The sequence below is a fragment of the Ananas comosus genome, linkage group 1 (genome assembly GCF_001540865.1).
Source record: "Ananas comosus cultivar F153 linkage group 1, ASM154086v1, whole genome shotgun sequence".
NCBI lineage: Eukaryota > Viridiplantae > Streptophyta > Magnoliopsida > Poales > Bromeliaceae > Ananas > Ananas comosus.
In genome coordinates this window covers 16,305,089-16,324,730 of record NC_033621.1, presented here as the reverse complement: position 1 = coordinate 16,324,730, position 19,642 = coordinate 16,305,089, and the positions used below count along the sequence as shown (strand labels likewise).

Below are 19,642 nucleotides of genomic sequence, written 5' to 3'. Positions count from 1 at the left end.
TCTCCCCAACATCGACGAAAGATCTATACGAGCGTGCGAATGATGTGACGATGAACCTCCAATCGATTTGATTGTGCGGCCGTCTTCGTAATAGGCTCGACATGCTCAAATCTCGATAAAAAATAATGATAATAAAATAAATATTTATCTTGGATCGCCGTCTTCGTGATAGGCTTGACCCATGTTCGATTCATTAAACCGGGTCGCCGTCTTCGTGCTAGGCTTGACCCAGGTTCGGTTCATTAAACCGGGTCGCCGTCTTCGTGATAGGCTTGACCCGGGTTCGGTTCATTAAACCGGGTCACCGTCTTCTTGATAGGCTTGACTTGAGTTCGCTTAATTAAACCGGGTCACCGTCTTTGTGATAGGCTTGACCCGAGTTCGACTAATTAAACTGAGTCGCCATCTTCGTCATAGGCTTGACCCGGGTTCAGTTCATTAAAACGGGTCGCCGTCTTCGTGATAGGCTTGACCCGAGTTCAGTTCATTAAACCGGGTCGCCATCTTCGTGATAGGCTTGACCCGCGTTCGACTAATTAAACCGGGTCGCCGTCTTCGTGATAGGCTTGACCCGAGTTCGGTTTATTAAACCGGGTCGCTGTCTTCGTGATAGGCTTGACCCGCGTTCGACTAATTGAATCGGGTTGCCGTCTTCGTGATAGGCTTGACCCGAGTTCGGTTCATTTAAATCGGGTCGTCGTCTTCGTGATAGGCTTGATCCGAGTTCGACTAATTAAACCGGGTTGCCGTCTTCGTGATAAGCTTGACCCGAGTCCGACTAATTAAACTGGATCGTCGTCTTCGTGATAGGCTTGACCCGAGTTCTGTTCGTTTAAGCCGGGTCGCCGTCTTCGTGATAGGCTTGACCCGAGTTCTGTTCGTTTAAGCCGGGTCGCCGTCTTCATGATAGGCTTGACCCGAGTTCGGTTCATTTAAATCGGGTCGCCGTCTTCGTGATAGGTTTGACCTCGGTGAGCCAAACCATATTGATAAATCAAACCGGACGATAAGCCGATCCAGTCTAATCAATAGGTCTAATTTAAATCGAATCTCAGACCGATCAATCTAAATTGAACCATTAAAGATACCAAATCGAACTACAAGCTGGTTTGACTTGAACCGAATCATAAAGGATTCAACTTGAACCGAAGTGGATCCGATCCGAACTGAACCGAACCGGATCCAGTCTGAACTAAATCACAAATAATTCGACTTGAACTGAACCGGATCCCGCCTGAACCGAATCACGAAGGATTCGACTTGAACCAAAGTGAATCCGATCCGAACTGAATCGAACCGGATCCCGTCTGAACTGAATCACGAAGGATTCGGCTTGAACCAAAGTGAATCCGATCTGAACTAAACCGAACCAGATCTGAACCGAACCGAATCATAACGGATTCGACTTAAACCGAACTACAAGCTGATTTGACTTGAATCAAATCATGAAGAATTCGACTTGAACCGAAGTGGATCCGATCCGAACTAAATCGAACCGGATCCTGTCTGAACCGAATCATAAAGGATTCGACTTGAACCGAAGTGGATCCGATCCGAACTGAACCGAACCGGATCCTGTCTGAACCAAACCATAAAGGGTTCGACTTGAACCGAAATGAATCTGATCCGAGCTGAACCGAACTGGATCTTGTCTGAACCGAATCATGAATGACTCAACTCGAACTGAAGTGGATCCGAACCAAACCATAAATGATCCGACTCGAACCGAAGTGGGTCTGATCAGAACCAAATCATAAAGGATCCGACTCGAACCGAAGTGGGTCCGATCCTAACCAAACCGTAAAGGATCCAACTCGAACCGAAGTGGGTTCGATCCAAACCCAACTGTAAAGGATCCGACTCGAACCGAAGTGGGTCCGATCCGAACCAAACCATAAAGGATCTGACTCGAATCGAAGTGGGTCCGATCCGAACCAAACCGTAAAGGATTCGACTCGAACTGAAGTGGTTTCGATCTGAACCGAACCATAAAGGATTCGACTTGAACCAAAGGGGATCCAATCCGAACCGAAACATAAAGGATTGGATTCGAACCAAAGCAGATCCAGTCTGAACCCAACCATAAAGAATTCGACTTAAACTGAACTGAATCCGATTTGAACCGAACTACATGAAGATCGAGCTAAACCAAACCAAACCATAAGTCGGGTTCAGCTCAAACAGATGTATGGGAGACTCGAGCCGAGCCAATTTGAGCTGAACTACTTCAACGTGATTTGAAGTCGGTTAAACCAAACAATACTATAGAAGGTCCAAACCAAGCCAAACCGAACTACAAGCTAGTTCAACTTGAATCGAACCACATAAGGATCGAACCAAGCATAAACCGGTTCAATCTGAGGCGAACATGGAGAGAGCAATAAGTCGATTCGGCCCAAACCAAATGCAAAAAGGTTTCAAGCCAAGGCGAACCACAAGAGCTCAACCGGAATCAAATACAGATTAGTCTCGAACCAAATCATAAAGGTTTGATCCGAACCAAACTGAAGTGTAAGAGAGTCCAAGTTGAGCCGAACTATAAGGGCTTGACCTAAATTAAATTCAAATGAATCTCGAACTACATCATAAGGGTTCGACCTAAACCAAGTCTCAACGGGTCCTGAACCAAGGTGTAACGGCCGACCCAAATCAAATTCAGAAGGGCCAAACCAACCTAAGGCGGCTCAACCCAAATAAAAGACAAAAGGTTCAAGCCAACTCAACTTGAATCCAACCTAAGCAATAGTCCAATCCATTTCGGACTATAAATAAAACCTAAATTCTATAAATAAAATCCCAAAATCCAAAGTCCACAAATAAAATCCCAAAATCCGAAGTCTACAAATAAAATCTCCAAACCCAAAATCCACAAATAAAACTCAAAACCCAAAGTCCACAAAAAAAACCAATGACCGTAAAGTCGTTAAACTAAATCCAAAATCAAACGACCGTAAAGTCGTTAAACTAAACCCAAAATCAAATGACCGCAAAGTCATTAAACTAAACCAAGAAACAAACGACCGTGAAGTCGTTAAACTACACCCAAATTCAAACGATTGTAAAGTCATTAAATTACATCCAAATTCAAAGGACCGTAAAGTCGCTAAACTAAATCCAAATCCAAACGACCTCAAAGTCGTTAAACTAACAAACCCAAATCCAAACGACTGCAAAGTCGTTAAACTAACAAACTCAAATTCAAACGACCGCAAAGTCGCTAAACTAAACAACCAAATCCAAACGACCGTAAAGTCGTTAAACTAAACCCAAATTCAAACGACCGCAAAGTCGTTCAACTAATAAATCCAAATTCAAGCCGACCGTCATGTTGTTAAACTGAGCGAGTCAACTCAAGCCGACCGCCACGTCGTTAAACTGAGCAACTCAACTCAAGCCGACCGCCACGTCGTTAACTGAACAAGTCAACTCAAGCCGACCGCCACGTCGTTAAACTGAGCGAGTCAACTTAAGCTGACACGTCGTTAAACTGAGCGAGTCAACTCAAGCCGACTGCCACGTCGTTAAACTGAGCGAGTCAACTCAAGCCGACCGCCACGTTGTTAAACTGAGCGACTCAACTCAAGCCGACCGCCACGTCGTTAAACTGAGCGACTCAACTCAAGCCGACCGCCACGTCGTTAAACTGAGCGACTCAAATCAAGCCGACTGCCACGTCGTTAAACTGAGCGACTCAACTCAAGCCGACTGCCACGTCGTTAAACTGAGCGACTCAAATCAAGCCGACTGCCACGTCGTTAAACTGAGCGACTCAACTCAAGCCGACCGCTATGTCGTTAAACTAAGCATCTCAACTTCAATCGACTGCCAAGTCGCTAAAGTGAGCAAATCAATTCCAAATGACCATCAAGTCATCAAACTGAGAAAATCATCTCAAATTCAATGTGACCGTTAAGTCGTTAAACTAAGCAGCATTTCATCAATGTACAGTGGGGGTATGCTCGTGCTTAAGCCATGTACTTGAACATTATATCAATTCAAGTTCATCTTTATACTAAGGTCTCTTTCTATCATCAGCATTAAATTTGGTCTCTTAATCGAGGGTTCCTTAACATTGAAAGTGTAGGATAATTAACATTAGATTCTTGAGTCCGTTGGAAGTCATGAACCTATAATCCTAATTTCAAAGCATAAATAAATCTAATCTATACCATGAATGACCACTCGCCTTAGAAATACCTACGGCTGCGCCGGTTCGTTCGCGGCAGACAGAGTCTCACATCACCTGGTACTTGTGATCTGAGTTTGACGAGAACATTAGGGTTTAAAGGGGGTGAGAATGTAAGACCCTAGGATTTGAAAAAGTTTTATATATGAGATATATAATAGGGCTAAAACTCTTAACCCGGCTATAACATTTTGGACGGTGGCTAGTACAAAGAGATTAAGAGAGCTAAACGTACTAGGGTTAGAGTAGTTCTAGGATGGGTAACCCCTTGAGAAGTTAGGGCGTCACAGTTGGTACTTGTGAGTATGAACCTGATGAAGATGTTAGGGCTTAAAGGGGGGAGAATGTGAGACTCCAAGATTATATAAGATATATAATAGGACTAAAACTCTTAACTCGGCTATAACATTTTGGGCGGTGGTTAGGCCTAAGAGGTTAAAATTGTTAAGCGTGCTAGGGCTAGAGTAGTTCTAGAATGGGTGACTCCCTAAGAAGTTGGGGCGTCAAAACAATAGTATATTTATATAAATATAATAAAACTTTGAGTTGGAATGCTTCTAAAAGTACCAATGCCTTGATGCTTTAAATTTTTTAGTTATATGAATTTACAAAATAAATGGGCCTCTTCATATATGGGTTGGCCCAAAATCCAAATAGTAAAAATTTATATTTTATATGTACAATTGTATATTTATATAAATATAATAAAACTCTGAGCTAAAATGCTTCTAAAAGTACTACTGTCTTGATGTTTTATTTTTAGCTCTTAGATCTACTTTCTGGTCATTGGATCAAAAGTCAACAACAGTGATTTCTTATAGAACCCATCATGTACGTGATTCAAGCGTCGTTAGGATTGATCCAATAGCCGTATTATTGTTGTAATGGTGTAAAAGGTTATAGCATCAACATCTTGATGCTTCTAAAAGCACCCGAGTTGGACTCAGTATAATATATAAAAATATATAATAGTATATGTATTTGAGCTATATTGAGCTGAATATAAGTGCGCTGACCCTAGCAAATATTCGCCTTGTCAAAATATCAAGCTAATACTTTGCTAGTTTATTAGACAAATGATTTAATTTTAGGTCCATTTTGAATTGAATATGAATTGGCTCGTAAACGGCGCGTTGGATTCCCAGTCCTAATCTTAAAGACAAACACTCTCCACAAGGGCAAGATCTTCACAGCAGCACACGGGATGAACTCCAGTCCATGTTCACAGCAGGAGAGAGAGAGAGAGAGAGAGAGAGAGAGAGAGAGAGAGAGAGAGAGAGCCAATGTACAGTCAAAGCACTTTCAGATAATTTTGTGATATTATTTTTTTTTTAGAAAAAGCGCTACAATCCCGGGCCATACTTGAACCGAGCTTTAAATCCTTTTTTCCTGTATCTATAACTGTGCTCCTTTTTGTTCTTTGTCTCCATTTGGAAGAGCTCTGCTTCTCCTCAGAGTGGATTATCAGTAACATGGTATACATATTTTCAAATATATATCAATTTCCTTTTGTTTATCTTTCTTCATAAGGTCGTATGATTATTCTCTCACCATATGATTTTTCTCTCCTTATGTTCTGTTACCTTCAGTCTTTCTGAAAGTTACTGAGGTGCAAGAAGAAGAAAGAAGTCAGATTCTCGGATGGCAAATCATAGAGATGATGAAAATGGTTTCTCAGATTCTGGAGGATCTTTGAGCCAATCACTTGTTTATGGAACTCAATTCTCCAGGCCAACTGCAACCAGCTTTTGGTACTGCTCTTCACTTCCTTTATCTACCTCTCTTTCAATCTTCTTCCTCTTCTTCACAGAAATCCAAAAGCCATTTTGGAGAACCCAACAATAAAGCTGCATCGCCAAGTGGGTCTCAGTACAATTTTCAAATCTCTTAAGTGGGCTCTTTTATATTTTTTAACACTCTGTATGGTGCATCCACAATCATTCATTGGATTACACATCTATCCCACCAATATCAAAAAGGTTTCAGCCTGATTCAATGATGGGTCTCTCCTTATCTATCCAACTTTTCCCATTTTTGTTCTTTCCTTGATAGTAGCTTTCCAGCAATAAAGTTTTATCTGTTCACTGATAAGGGCTTTGGTTTGCTTAATTCAGTGATCAACAAGGGGATGTTTACTTGGGTGACTGGGAAGAGGCTGTCATGCAGGGAGTTGGCATAAGAAATGATGGAGACAGAAAGTGTAACCCTCTCTCTCTCTCTCTCTCTCTCTCTCTCTCTCTCTCTCTCTCTCTCTCAACCTTGAACATAACACTAACAAACTTATTAGAAATGCATGCATATCTTATTTCACACAAACATTACAGTTTTTGCCTTTTCCACCTAAATAAAGTGATCACATGCACCATGAAAATCTTATATGGTGTAATCCCCAAGTTACAAACTCATTAGCTGCCTTAGTTTTATATATATATATATATATATATATATATATTCTGCATCTTAAATAAGAATTTGTTTCTTACTGCTCTCTACTACTCTTAATTTGCAGCCTATCTCACACCCAAACCCTCCATACTTGAGATCTTCCCCTCATGGCCAATGAGATACCAGCTGCAAATTCATACAGTAAGGTCTTTCTCTTTGACCAGGGGTTTTTGATATAGAAAAATAGGGAGGAAAATATAAAGAGAAGGGAGAATTATAATGGTGGCTTATTTATTGCTTGCAGGGGAATTTACTATCAGCAAGGAGTAATGATTCAGCTGCACCCCAGAACACAATAAACCAGCAAGAATTAGAGTCCTCAGCAAGCATGATAGCCTCCTCAGAGCATAACAAACAGAAGCAGAAGCAGAAGCAGAAGCAAAAAGAGATGATGATGTCAAGTGATGGGTCAAAAGCAGCAACAGTAGCACCAATTCATCAGGCAGTAGCAATCCAAGAGAAGGTACTATTTTGCTGTTCCTCTTCATAGAAGTTTGGGAAAAATGTACTGGGACCCTCTGAACTCCAGGTCATATTGGAACAGGCCCTCCAACTTTATTGTTTTGTGGACTTTTTTTTTTTTCCCTCAAGTTTTAATTGTTTTTTAAGTTATATTATGTTCCATAAATTTATTAGAGATTTCTCAAAAATTAACTTTATTATCATTCATGAACAACTAGCAAACTTCAATGCACAGTTTCATTAATTGAAAAAGTGTTTTGGATAATTAAATTTAACAGAATCACTGTTAGTCAAATAAACGCTTTTAACTTAATGTACAGAAATAATCTAAGCTAATGGAACAAAAGTTGAGAGGGCATAATCATAAAAAAATAAATAGTTTTTTAACTATTTATTTTGAAATTGATTTTTTAATCAATTTCAAAATAATCAATTGGCTATATAATTGAGGTGTCCTTGTCTGAGGCAATGCATTGGCATGGCACAGCAAGAAACCCTGGTTTCCCAAGACTCAACAGGGAGACATCAGCAGCAGAATTTTGTCAACAGTTTCAGCATATCCCCTGCCTCTTTATTTGGCTGCTCCATGGATGTATAAAAGTTCAGGACACCAACTGGGCAAATATCACACCAAACAACATCTCCAGTTCAAAATAAACTACTAACTAGTATATTTAAATTGAAGCCCTTTGGCATTTGGCTTTCATTATCTTCTCTTTTTCCTCATATACAAATTGAATACAAATACATCCTCTTTTTTTTTTCTTTTGTACACGTACTTAAAACTACTAACTTTAATATCTTACTTTGCAGGGTAGAATTGCTGGGTCAACTAGGAAAGATGTGAAATTACTTGATCCCAAGGTAATGCTGCATTTCTATTATAGCTGCATTTCTATTATAGCTGCGCTCTCTCTCTCTCTCTCTCTCTCTCTCTCTCTCTCTCTCTCTCTATATATATATATATATAGTCCAACTACAATACTATTAATAGTATGTAGATAGTATATACTATGACTTTTTATTTCTTCGATCAGTAATAGTACCACAGCCAAAATAATGAATCCTCGGTATTCAAAAGTTAAAAAGTCTATAGTATATACTATTCACATACTATTAATAGCATTCCAGTTCAATTTTATATATATATATATATATATATTCAAAATAAAAATATGTGTATCAGAAAAGACACATATTGGTCCTTTTTAATAGCGTCTTAACTACAATTTCAGTTTATACTTGGAATTATGGCCGTAGATATCTCAATCTATCGGTGGCAATCTTGGTTTAGTATCAAAATGTGTAGATTGCTAATGGCATGCTGCATCTCTGACATATATTTTATTTTAATTTATCGAAATTTCATAACTATAGCTGTAATTTCAGACCTTGAGACGGTTAGCTCAAAACAGAGAGGCAGCAAGGAAAAGCAGGATGCGTAAGAAGGTGAAACAAATTATAATGGTCAAGAAATTGCTCCTCTATAATCAAACCTTTATAAAGATAAAATTGAAATGATGCAGCTATTATTACCTTTACTTCCTTAGGCTTACGTGCAACAGCTTGAGTCAAGCAGAATCAGGCTTCAACAGCTAGAATTAAATCTCCAAAGAGCTCGATCCCAGGTTCGTATAATCCTCGAAATAACATATAAGAAGTACTTTTGTTCTTCTATATGTCTTAGTCTTAAGTCTTTCTTTTCTAATTGGATTCGTATACATGCCGACCAGGGTGTATTTCCAGGAGGATGCAATGCGCTTGGAGATACAACTTCTGGTAATAACAACATTTTCAATTTTATACCAATAATTTGAACTTCTCATATCAAACAATGGCCACGGATCCTCTATCATTCCATAACTTCTAGGAAAGCAAACGCATAGACACTACCTGACCTACATTGCATTATGGAATGGGCATTTGAACTCAGAAAATCATGGTTTTAATAGTTAATCTTTTGTTTCTTTTGTATTTTTTTGTTTTTTAGTACTCTCCGCTAAAATATTATGGTGGTCATAACTTTTCTGAAAATTTTGTCACATCTAATTATAACATTGTGCTGTTGAACAGCATATGCTATAAAATTTTTTTGTTGGAAAATATTAAAAATTTTGACTGAACCTAAAAGTAAGAAGTTTTTCGAAGTTCTGATATCTATTTCGAAATACGCTGTAACTCAGATTTTAAAAATGTATCGCAGGTGCTGTGATGTTCGACATGGAGTACGCTCGATGGATGGAGAATAACAGAAAGCGCTTATCGGAGCTTCGAGGTGGACTACAGACTCACCTGCACGACGAAAATCTTAGCCTCATCGTCGATGAGTGCATCGCACATTATGATGAGCTCTTCCGTCTGAAGGCTGCAGTGGCCAGATCGGACGTCTTCCACCTCCTGACCGGAATGTGGATAACCCCGGCCGAGCGGTGCTTCTTGTGGATGGGCGGATTCAAGCCCTCGGAGCTCCTCAAGGTCTAAAGCACTGTGCTTAATTATATTTATGTGTTTTGGTCACCTTAATTATTTCCTAGCTCAGTAACTGGATTTAGCACAAAACTACTATCTTAAGCAGCAATTCAATGGAACACATAACTACCGAGTTTGGTTGGCCTACAAGAACTTTTGTGCTAGTGCAATTTGAGTGATCCTATTTGAACAATCACTAAGTAGGTTTTGTAGCAGGGTTCAAAACTTCAAAGTGGAACTATTGCTTTCGGATCCGAAAGCTCACTTTGTCTTCTCATTATGTCAAAAACTCCTCGCATTTGTTATTTTCCAACTGACTGGATTATTGCATCTTGACGCAAAGAAACAATCCAGAAGCCAAGACAAACAGGCAATACATAGGAGAAACCAAACAAGGACGAAATTGCAATAAATCGAACTTTTAGAAGCTGACATATTTCTATCCAGAGATTCGAAATTTGAACCTGACCGAATTTGCGCATCTTATCAGCTTTCAACTAAAAGCATGTGTCTCTAAACTTCTACACAATCTCTTATTATTTGGAACAGATGCTGATGCCTCAGCTAGATCTACTGACGGAGCAGCAGCTGATGGGCATCTGCAATCTGCAGCAGTCGTTGCAGCAGGCGGAGGAGGCCCTCTCCCAGGGCCTCGGACAGCTCCGGTTATTACTGGCTGAAACGGTGGCCAGCGGGTCTCCCATCCATGAAAGCACTTATGCAGGAAACCACATGTTGATCGCATTGGGGAAGCTCGCGAACCTCGAAGGCTTCGTCCGACAGGTTTTCATTATTATCCTTGTTATTTTACTTATTTTTACATTCTGATATTAATGAGTACTTATTTTACCTTTATCTGTGATTAATTTGTTGATAAATTTCATTATTAGCTGTACTTAATATGTATCAAACTATATTAAGCACTTGTTTCGCCTAGAAACAAGCTATCAGAATTGTTCTCTGCTATTGTAAGTAGTAGAAGCATCTGACAAGCAAAAGCTACGAAATTTGTTTGTCATAAAGGCACAGGGTCCAATTTTAAGCTTCCGCTTCCCCAAATACGCTTGTTTCACCTAGCTTCTAGAACATCTCCGTTATTCTAAGTAGTAGTATTTCGCAAACAAAAGCTAGGAAATTTTTGTTCTAGTCAGAAAGACAAAAGGTTTAATTTTAAGTTTCTGCTTCCCCAAACTAGGAAAGGCACAAGCTGATATAGAAAGCTGTTAATGGTTCTTTAAATCTAGAAAAGCTGCAACAAGGTCAAAAAGAACTAGATAACATAAAAAATAAAATGATTGGAAAGTGCTATATGTACACCCTATGTGCAGGGTGTACAGCTTACAATCTCTGCATCCTAGGGTTTAAAAAATTCTATTGTCCTCCCAATTTTTTTTTAAAAAAAATATTGATAAGACACCTATACCATAGAGAGAGGCTAGGATGTAAGAGTTATTCTATGATATAGGAGTGCAGATAACATTTACACTGCTCAACCGGCAACTTGAATCGACAATTGGCGAGTGCATATATCAACGTAGAGCACGAAGAAAATCGACAAAATTCATATAGATTTCCTGAGAAGTGTAGATCTACTTTCAGATAGCTCAGAACCCCTCAAGGCAGTAACTGACAAAGTCCCTTTCATTCCATCTAGAAGTAACATTAGTAAAAAACGAATATCATCATGAACTAGATCATTAACAAAATGCTTAGCTTTTAACATGGGAATATAATAGACTCTTTTTAGGAAGGAACGTATAATTAGTTTTGTTAAAATCCAAAAACTGATGCTATGATGGCCCCACAAAAAGGCAGTATCGACTCTACTTTGGCCACAACCTATCACTATCCATATAAAGTCAAAAGGAAGAATATTTGAGTTCCCTTTTTTGCATATATTATTCTCCCCTAATGGCCACTTGTACTAGCCTTTATCTTCTTCCATATTATTTTCTGTTTTCTGGTACTTGAACAGAACCACAAGCAAAGCAGTTTTGAATCATTTATCATGTCCCATGCCTCCGAAAGAATTTAAGGGTTCAATCCAAGAATAGTAGTGAGAAAAGGACACAACGACCTAAAACTTTAGTCCTCGGATAAATAGCCCCCATATTCAGATTTCTCTACCAGAATTCAGAAGAGAATATATATATTAACACTGAAAAGAAGAAAAAATAACACTTTTCTTGATGATTAGCTCAAAATTAAGAATAAAGAAGGAGACGATCGGTGACAATTTATGTAATTCATATTGCTGTCATTTGATTACTAGTTAAAATTTGAGATTAGATAGGTTTAGATGACGAAGAATCACGCGAGGTTCTTTATTATTTATTAAAGGGGAAGAAAGGAAAATTCGGCGATTAATTAAATTATTGAGAAATCAAATGTAAACTAGAAGAGAACGACATTATTTTAAAATATTGTGATCATATGATTCTTTTAGTAATATTGTTTAGAGTGAGTGCACTACTTGTAGAGCAATCAGCATTGAGTTAAAACACATTCTTCCTTCACAGTTTATCGCATCTATTAATCAGTTCATCATTCATTATTTTTCAAGTAGATATGTAATGGACTGCAACTAAATATTGTTAAAATGTTTTTTTTTTGTGTAGTTTTGTAAGATGAATAATTTTTTACGCTTTATTTTTTATCTTGTCCCCTCATCCTAAGTTTATGATTGTATAGGCTGACAATTTGAGGCAGCAGACATTGCATCAACTGCGCCGACTTTTAACTACTCGACAGGCAGCCAGATGCTTTCTAGTGATCGGAGAATACTTTAATCACCTTCGAGCTCTCAGCGCCCTCTGGGCATCCCGCCCTCGAGAGTAAGATTTAGTCAATTCTCTTCATTTTTAAGAAAAAGATAGCAAAATAGATGCTTAAGAGGAGCACCTTATTGCCAGAAAAGATGAAAACTAATGCTTATGAGAATTTGTCATAAGGGGGTTATTTTGCAATAATAACCTTTGAAACTAAAATGTACTTTTTCCGCTTCTAACGTACAACTCTGTGACATCAAACACCTCGATGCAGAGATCGCCTATATAGCCCGCTGCTATCGATCAAATTTATTCTAATCAGCAAGATTCATCATTCATTGTCCAGTTGACTTTCAAGATTCGCAAATTACTCTTTGATCATGAAAGGAATCTAGCCTCACTAGATAAGGCACAACTCCTGTTGTTCTTGGTTATAAAAGGGCAGGCAACCTAAGTGCTTAATGTTCAGTTTCATATATATCCTCATTCCTCTCTATTGATACATCTTATATTGTATTCTGTTTTATATTGCCTATGCTCATAACAGGAGCTTCATAGCAAATGAAACTGCATGCCCTACAGCAACAGACCCACAAATGGTTCATCAACCACAAGGAAGTCAGTTCTCTGCCTTCTAACAGCTCCACTGAGAGAATCTTCCTGTTGGTAACTCCAAGTTTTAAGGATATTATTTCTGATGAGAGAGAGAGAGAGAGAGAGAGAGAGAGAGAGAGCCGAGGATTATGTCCCATTGTAATTATCAATGTATAAAGAAGATTCACTAAGCAAAAGCAATTATAGTCAGATAGTCATAAGCTTTGGAGTTGCTCTATCTTCTAATGGCTTTTGAACAAGATGAAGGGTTAGGAGAGTAAAATAAGTAATGGAAGGCAAAGTACAGGGAAGGATGTTGATGTTCTCTATTGATTCGTAGATTTGAACTAGAAAAATATCATATGAGGCACATAACTATACAAGTTAATGGAAAGGAGAAATCTATAAATTACTCGCAACTTGCGTAGGTTCAGGACAAACTATAAAGATGCGACACCTTAAACAAATCCTACTTTTGTACGAGTGACTAGACGAACTAATCGAGTTCTTAATATTTCATTATGCATGTTTGGATTGTCTAGTTAGATAATGGTGTTGCGCCATGATGGAAAAGAGACTTAGCTAAGACATAATTAAAGCACGAAAGAGCCAACAACAGAACTTCAAAGGGCCACAAATGAAAAGAATAAGGAAAGCATTTTCTTTTTTTTTAACCAAATCACCAAATAGAGGAATTTAGATACACAATACTGGGAATCTGGGATTTCAATTTGGCTATAGTTTGATTAAGCTAGATTTCTTTGACTTTGTTTCGGTATATTTCGTGATATGTCTGGCCCAAAAGTGAAGCCATTCAGGGAATTGTCATCGACGAGTCTCAATCTGGTGCCTGATTCTTGAATTGACAACAACTTTCACGACAAAAGATCTGCATTAAAGTCATGGATCTAAAACTTTTGGCATGGAGTGGGCAAATCTTAGCATTAATTAATCAGGGCACAATATTTGTTGAGGCATCTCAGGAAGGTGCAAAGAAACACAGGGCAAGAAGAACACAAACCATCATCTAATCCATATGTAATAATAAACTCAGTCATCTCTCAATCAGTTTATAATATCCTAAAAATTTTAGAAGTCAGTGTTAGCAAGCTGCTCCTTACTGCTCCATTTCTTTTTTTCTTTTTTTTCTTCCTCCACCAGTGGTTATCTATTTCTCCGATTTCTTTGTGCATAACTAAGAAAACCTAAGATACTACAAGAATAACTTATTTCCTTATCCCAATAGGCCTGCTCAAAACTTCAATTAAGCTATAATCAACAGAAAACACTCTAATGATATCTTAGTTGTCTATATATCACCTGCTCTTTCGAGCAAGAAAGGAAAATTGAAAAGAATGCGACCAAGTGAAGTGAAAAAAATTACTAAAACTAGAATCGTGCAAATAGACTTTATATCAGGGCATTTCTAGTTTCCAGGTCCATAAAAAGAAGCTTTAGGGATTACAATTCAAATGCATAAGAACATACTCAAGTGATAAACAATTATTCAATCAATTATTCACTCAGCTACAGATTATGACACAAACAATAGGCATAGGCAACATAAAGGATGGGCAGGGAAAGATCTGAATTGGAACAGTCAACTAAGCATGCCTGAATACAACTTGGAAGATAATTAATTGCACTTGGCATCATTTTTTTATTTATTTAGTTATTCATTGTTTATTAATTATTTTTTTAGGAAAAGTTGAGGTTAAAAGTCAAAGAGTTTGGTTAGACAGAAAGGGTTAAATTTTTTGCTGAAGATTTATAAGTCCAAAGCCATTGCTAGAGCACCCTAATGAATAATCCACTCTATTGATCATTTATCTATATAACTGAATTGTAGGAATAAATAACTCATGTCATTTATAGTACAATTCATGCATCAACCCATCACAGAAAACTGATAATATATAAGCACTGGTGATGCGAGTATATCATGGTGCTTTAACTTTGAAAATTACTACAAAGAATCAAAATTGTTGTTATTCTAGACCTCTGTCAAATTTTCACATTTCTAAGGAACTGATCTTAACAAAATCTTTTATTTGACCAAAGTATTGAACCTTTTCTAATAAACTTTGTTAAATAATGTAAAACAATAGTTTTTTCTCCAATAGCTTAAGCAACCGGATAATGATTTTTTCAATATTTATATTCAACAATTTCCCTCGTATCTGAGCTTGAAACTTTTTAATGAGCTCAAAATATAAACTTGAATTAAATGAAAAGAAAGTACATGATAGTAGGAGTTTGGTGGAATTTAACTCAGGACCTCCCGGTATAGAACCATGTTAAAATTATGAGAACAACTACTAATCTCTCAAAGCTTAAGCAACTAGAGAATGATGTTTTTTTAATATTTAAACACACTTGATTTTCTACAAAGATAAGAAAGATTTTCAAATCAAATAATCTCTTATTTATAGGCAACCTGAGTGTCAATTTTTTTCTTGGCAGCTCATAACTACTAATCTCTCAAAGCTTAAGCAACTAGAGAATGATGTTTTTTTAATATTTAAACACACTTGATTTCTACAAAGATAAGAAAGATTTTCAAATCAAATAATCTCTTATTTATAGGCAACCTGAGTGTCAATTTTTTTCTTGGCAGCTCATAGTGTGAGTCTAACTAGCAACAAATGGAGTTGTATGTTTTAATTTCTTTAAATTATTGGTTTGCTTATAAAGATACTTTTGCTTTCTATTTTCAGAAACGGTTACTACTACATCTCTATGTTTCGTCTTTTGATGTAATTGATGCCAAACAGGTTAGCTGTTTTACCCAAAAATTCCTTATTTAATTTTCAAAAAGCACTTGAATATATTAATTGAAAGACAGACTCTTCTGGATATCATTAGCATTAGTCATATCTTCCAAACAAAAATAATCAGGAAAGTGAATAACCAAAATAAAAACAATAGAAAATTCACAGCCAGGATACTATGCAAATCTTTTGCAAGTGACATCAACTATGACTATTATGGCGAAAACAATGAAATTGTGGGAACCGTGTATTAGGAACTCGACTTCATCTTTTTCTATCATAATCTGAGAGAATCACAGAACTCACATCTGATTTTCCATTTCTTTGTGGGGAAAGTAGATGTCTCGACCATTCCTCCAAACTTTTGCGGTGAAGAGCATTCATTTTGATGAAGGGCCGCTTCTCTTTAATCATCTTCTCAGCAGCTTTCCAATCTTCTGCTAAGCCTAATGCAACTAGAAGGGCGCACATCACACACACACTTCTTCCATGACCTGTTACACATTTAATGATTTAAGATTTCGTATCCTTTAAGAAAATCTTTACAATCAATCTTGTGCTGGGAAAAGTGCCATAGCATGGGATAAAAGTACATCAATTAATGAACATATCTAAATAATATTAATATTGTAATAATTACTTGAACATACACTTGCAAAATTTTTGAACATAACATCAGTTGTAGAAACATGCATCTCTTGAAAAGCCTTACCCCTTTATCAGTTTGCCACTGGAAGTCCGTAATCTTGTTGTGGTTTCACTATTTCAAGAACGAATCCAATCAATCCTCACATAGAAATTCAAACTCAATGTTCCTACAGCACTCCACACTCACAAAAATACCAAGAAAACGGAAGGGGAAGGAAAAAAAAAAGCCAGGAGTTTTTGCTCTATTATAGTAAAAGAGCAGGTCCATATATTTTTTATTGGTATAAAAGTTTTAGTCCAAGTAATTGTGTTGATATTAGTGACTAGCTTTTCTTTATAGTTATTAAGTATGTGAATTAAGATTGCTTTTCAAAAGAAGAAATGAAATGAAATGAAATTAGGATAATATTTATGTCTAGTTGTATACATGTTATGAAAAACAACACTAGAACTGTGCGTACATAAAAAAGATCTTTTCACAATGCCCGATTTGTCAATTGTACAATATCTGTTATAAAGATAGCAAAGACACCTCTTTTTTGAAATCGGACATTACAAACACTCTCATAGATTACAATAATTGGCTAGGAATTTCCTTACTGATACGTATGTATCAACCGGAGCTCTTAACATGCTTTAGAAAGCTTTTTCTATATTAAAAAAGAAATGGTGTCAAAGTCAAAACCTCAAGTTCGGGAAGATGATTGTCCGGATCCTTTCCTCAATACTAGAACTTATGGATGAAACTTGCTTAGGATATCTCTCTCTACTTTGTTAACTACTCTTAATCCAATAAATCAGCACAATACTGTTACTCGCTCATTCTAGTATCTTAATCTCACAGCATTATGAAAAACATTATGTCAATGGAACTCCTTTGCTTTTTAATCTGCGTTTCTCTCAACGCCCAACTAAAGAAGTACTTGGAAAACTTCCTAATAATTAGTTTTATAAGAAATAAAAAGACAAAAGTTAATGGCCATAAATATGCCACATCATAGGAATTGTTACAAAGATACGACAATCTGTGTCAGGGCTTGGACAACAGAAAACTAATATGGAAAATTTTCCTTCGCTTAGTTTTATTTTCTTCGAAGATCATGCACTAGCAGCACTATGCCATCTCTATTCCCTGATGTCTTCACTAAATAAATCATAAAAGTTAGGGAGAAAGGAAATGCTCACCAAAAGCACAGTGGACATAAACGGGCTTCTTCAAAGCCCTCTTTCTGCATGCCCAACGAACTGCAGATTCAATTTGTGATGGCTGAGGTGCCCTGGTATCCCAAGTAGCAATGCACAAATAAGCACTTCCAGAGACTGCAGAGCTTCTGGGAAGCTCGCACGTGCAGTCAATCACCGCAGGATTTCCTGGGGGCAAATCCTCTAAAGAAGAAGGCCAACCTCCGACATATAATCCTTCCGAAATCTCAGTGTATAATGGTTCTCTTCTCTTTAATCTCCTCAAGGGCACAAATATCCGAACAAAAATTAAATAGGGGGAAAACAGAAGCATCGACCAAAAAGGAAAGCTCCCGTCTGAGCTCTTGCCGAGGAGTAGAGGAAGATTCACCGCCGGGTGAGATGCAATGGCGACTAGATATGAAATCAATGAGGCATAGATAACTGGTATCGAAAATAATTTCATGTCCAACTCATTTAATATACAAAATGCTAATAGAAGAACAGTTGCCTTCAATCCGATAAGACCGGAGATGCCCATTCTCTTGTTTACGGCTCTCCTAGTAACAACCTGAATCCACAGAAAGTAAAAGAGCATCAATAAATTTCCTCCACGAACTAACAAGGAACAAAAAGAAACTTGTTACATGAAAAGACTCTTCATACTCTCCTGTGAGTTAAAGAAACATAAAAAGATGATTTAGCAAGCTTAGAAGAGGATTATCCCAACATAATCTATAAGTTATTCTATTTCAACTGATTTTATACTTGTAGATTTATTTTCTCTTTAAACACGGTAATGTTTAAAGCAACATTTTGCTATAAGATTTTGTTGTGCGGACCACGTTTATTGCACCTAAGTTTGCAACACGAGCACAAGTCATGTTTTTTGCTCTTAAGTTTGCACTTTATGTCTCAATATCCCCTCTGGTTCTGACTGAAGATTGCATCAATTTCAACCCGTACAATTTATACCGTCTCAAACTGGCTAAAAAATCAGGGGCATACACCGTCTCAAACTGGCTAAAAAATCAGGGGCATACACCGAATTCTGATGCAAAACTTCACGATAACGAGTTGCGGACATCGGTGATCTTATGCTATGCATAATGAAGTAGAAACATCAGAATTGAAACAATGGTCGAGAAAACTACCAATACTGGTAGCTCCGGCAAAGAAGAAAATTCTTTTTATATATGAATTCTAGATCTATTATATTAGTTTCAAAGTGGATAGGCAGTCAGATATAGACGCGCCGTGATGTGCCAACTGGTTCAATAAAGATTTTTTTTCAACTTGTTTAGGGACGGCGCGGCAAAGTGCCGGATTGAAATTGATGCAATTTCGAAACAAGAGTCAACCTAAATTACAAGCATATGTAGAAGAAATTTTTTTTTAAAAAAAAAAAAAAACATATAGTTCCAAGAAGCATGTTGGGATTTCATAAGATCAAGGAATACAAAGTTCCAATCTCTATGCCGGGATGATTCCAAAGAAGGGGAGAGGGAGGAGAGCGAATTTTTATACCCTTCGCGAAGAAGATGGGTGCGTTAAAAATCGCCGCTACAGTGCATTCGGTCGTGCTCGCAAGAGGAGGAGAGAGTAATACGGCAGGATGAAATCGGGTGCTTGTGTCGAGCCTCAAAAAAGGGCTTATCCTTTCGACGATGGAATCGAGAGCGAAGCCCGAGTCCGTAATCGCCATTCGTCCGGACCTACGGGTAAGCGATTTCGAGTTCAGAAAAATATATACCTATTCATAAACTTGGACTTATCAAATAATTGATAAGTTCTTATAAAACTTAAATAATCATATTTATTCCTTCCAAAATTTTCTGATTTGTAAACATATCACTCCAAAAGTTCATATATGTTCTTGTCGTTTGATTTGCCATTAGTTTTTAATAATGAGTGCGTAAAATAATTATTTTATTCTTATAAATTTGTCTCTATAAAAAGCTATTTTTTTTCTCTCTCCTCGGCTCCTCGCCTTTGCGGCGGCATGTACAGTATACGTTATATTTTTGCAGCGACCAAGGAGGGCATTGTCTTCGACGTCACCACTACCGTAGGTCTCACCATCGCCGTGGATAAAGAGGAAAAGGTGAGAAAGATGA

General features: G+C 37.5%; 2 protein-coding genes across 7 annotated transcripts; one reads left to right on the top strand and one right to left on the bottom strand.

The window, feature by feature from the left end:
• Window positions 5,427-13,287, top strand: LOC109708311 (transcription factor LG2-like). 6 transcript variants are annotated; one of them, XM_020230013.1, is made up of 13 exons: window positions 5,427-5,661; window positions 5,776-5,937; window positions 6,301-6,386; window positions 6,696-6,772; window positions 6,876-7,094; window positions 7,907-7,957; window positions 8,483-8,542; window positions 8,644-8,721; window positions 8,827-8,872; window positions 9,297-9,568; window positions 10,112-10,345; window positions 12,254-12,396; window positions 12,878-13,287. In XM_020230013.1, exons 2-13 carry the CDS (start codon window positions 5,828-5,830, stop codon window positions 12,966-12,968), a joined length of 1,467 nt encoding a protein of 488 aa, XP_020085602.1. In that variant the 5' UTR covers window positions 5,427-5,661; window positions 5,776-5,827; the 3' UTR covers window positions 12,969-13,287. The 6 variants fall into 6 exon arrangements, with proteins under 6 accessions (XP_020085602.1, XP_020085611.1, XP_020085619.1 ...); XM_020230022.1 differs by lacking the exons at window positions 5,427-5,661; window positions 5,776-5,937 and adding an exon at window positions 5,970-6,165 and having other exon boundaries at window positions 12,878-13,251; XM_020230030.1 differs by lacking the exons at window positions 5,427-5,661; window positions 5,776-5,937 and adding an exon at window positions 6,170-6,188 and having other exon boundaries at window positions 12,878-13,251.
• On the bottom strand, window positions 15,751-19,256 carry LOC109722292 (uncharacterized protein YnbD-like). The gene is made up of 3 exons (XM_020250292.1): window positions 19,053-19,256; window positions 17,529-18,096; window positions 15,751-16,189 (listed from the first exon to the last, which is right to left on the bottom strand). The coding sequence occupies exons 2-3, from the start codon at window positions 18,064-18,066 to the stop codon at window positions 15,960-15,962; spliced, it is 768 nt and encodes a 255-aa protein (XP_020105881.1). The 5' UTR covers window positions 18,067-18,096; window positions 19,053-19,256; the 3' UTR covers window positions 15,751-15,959.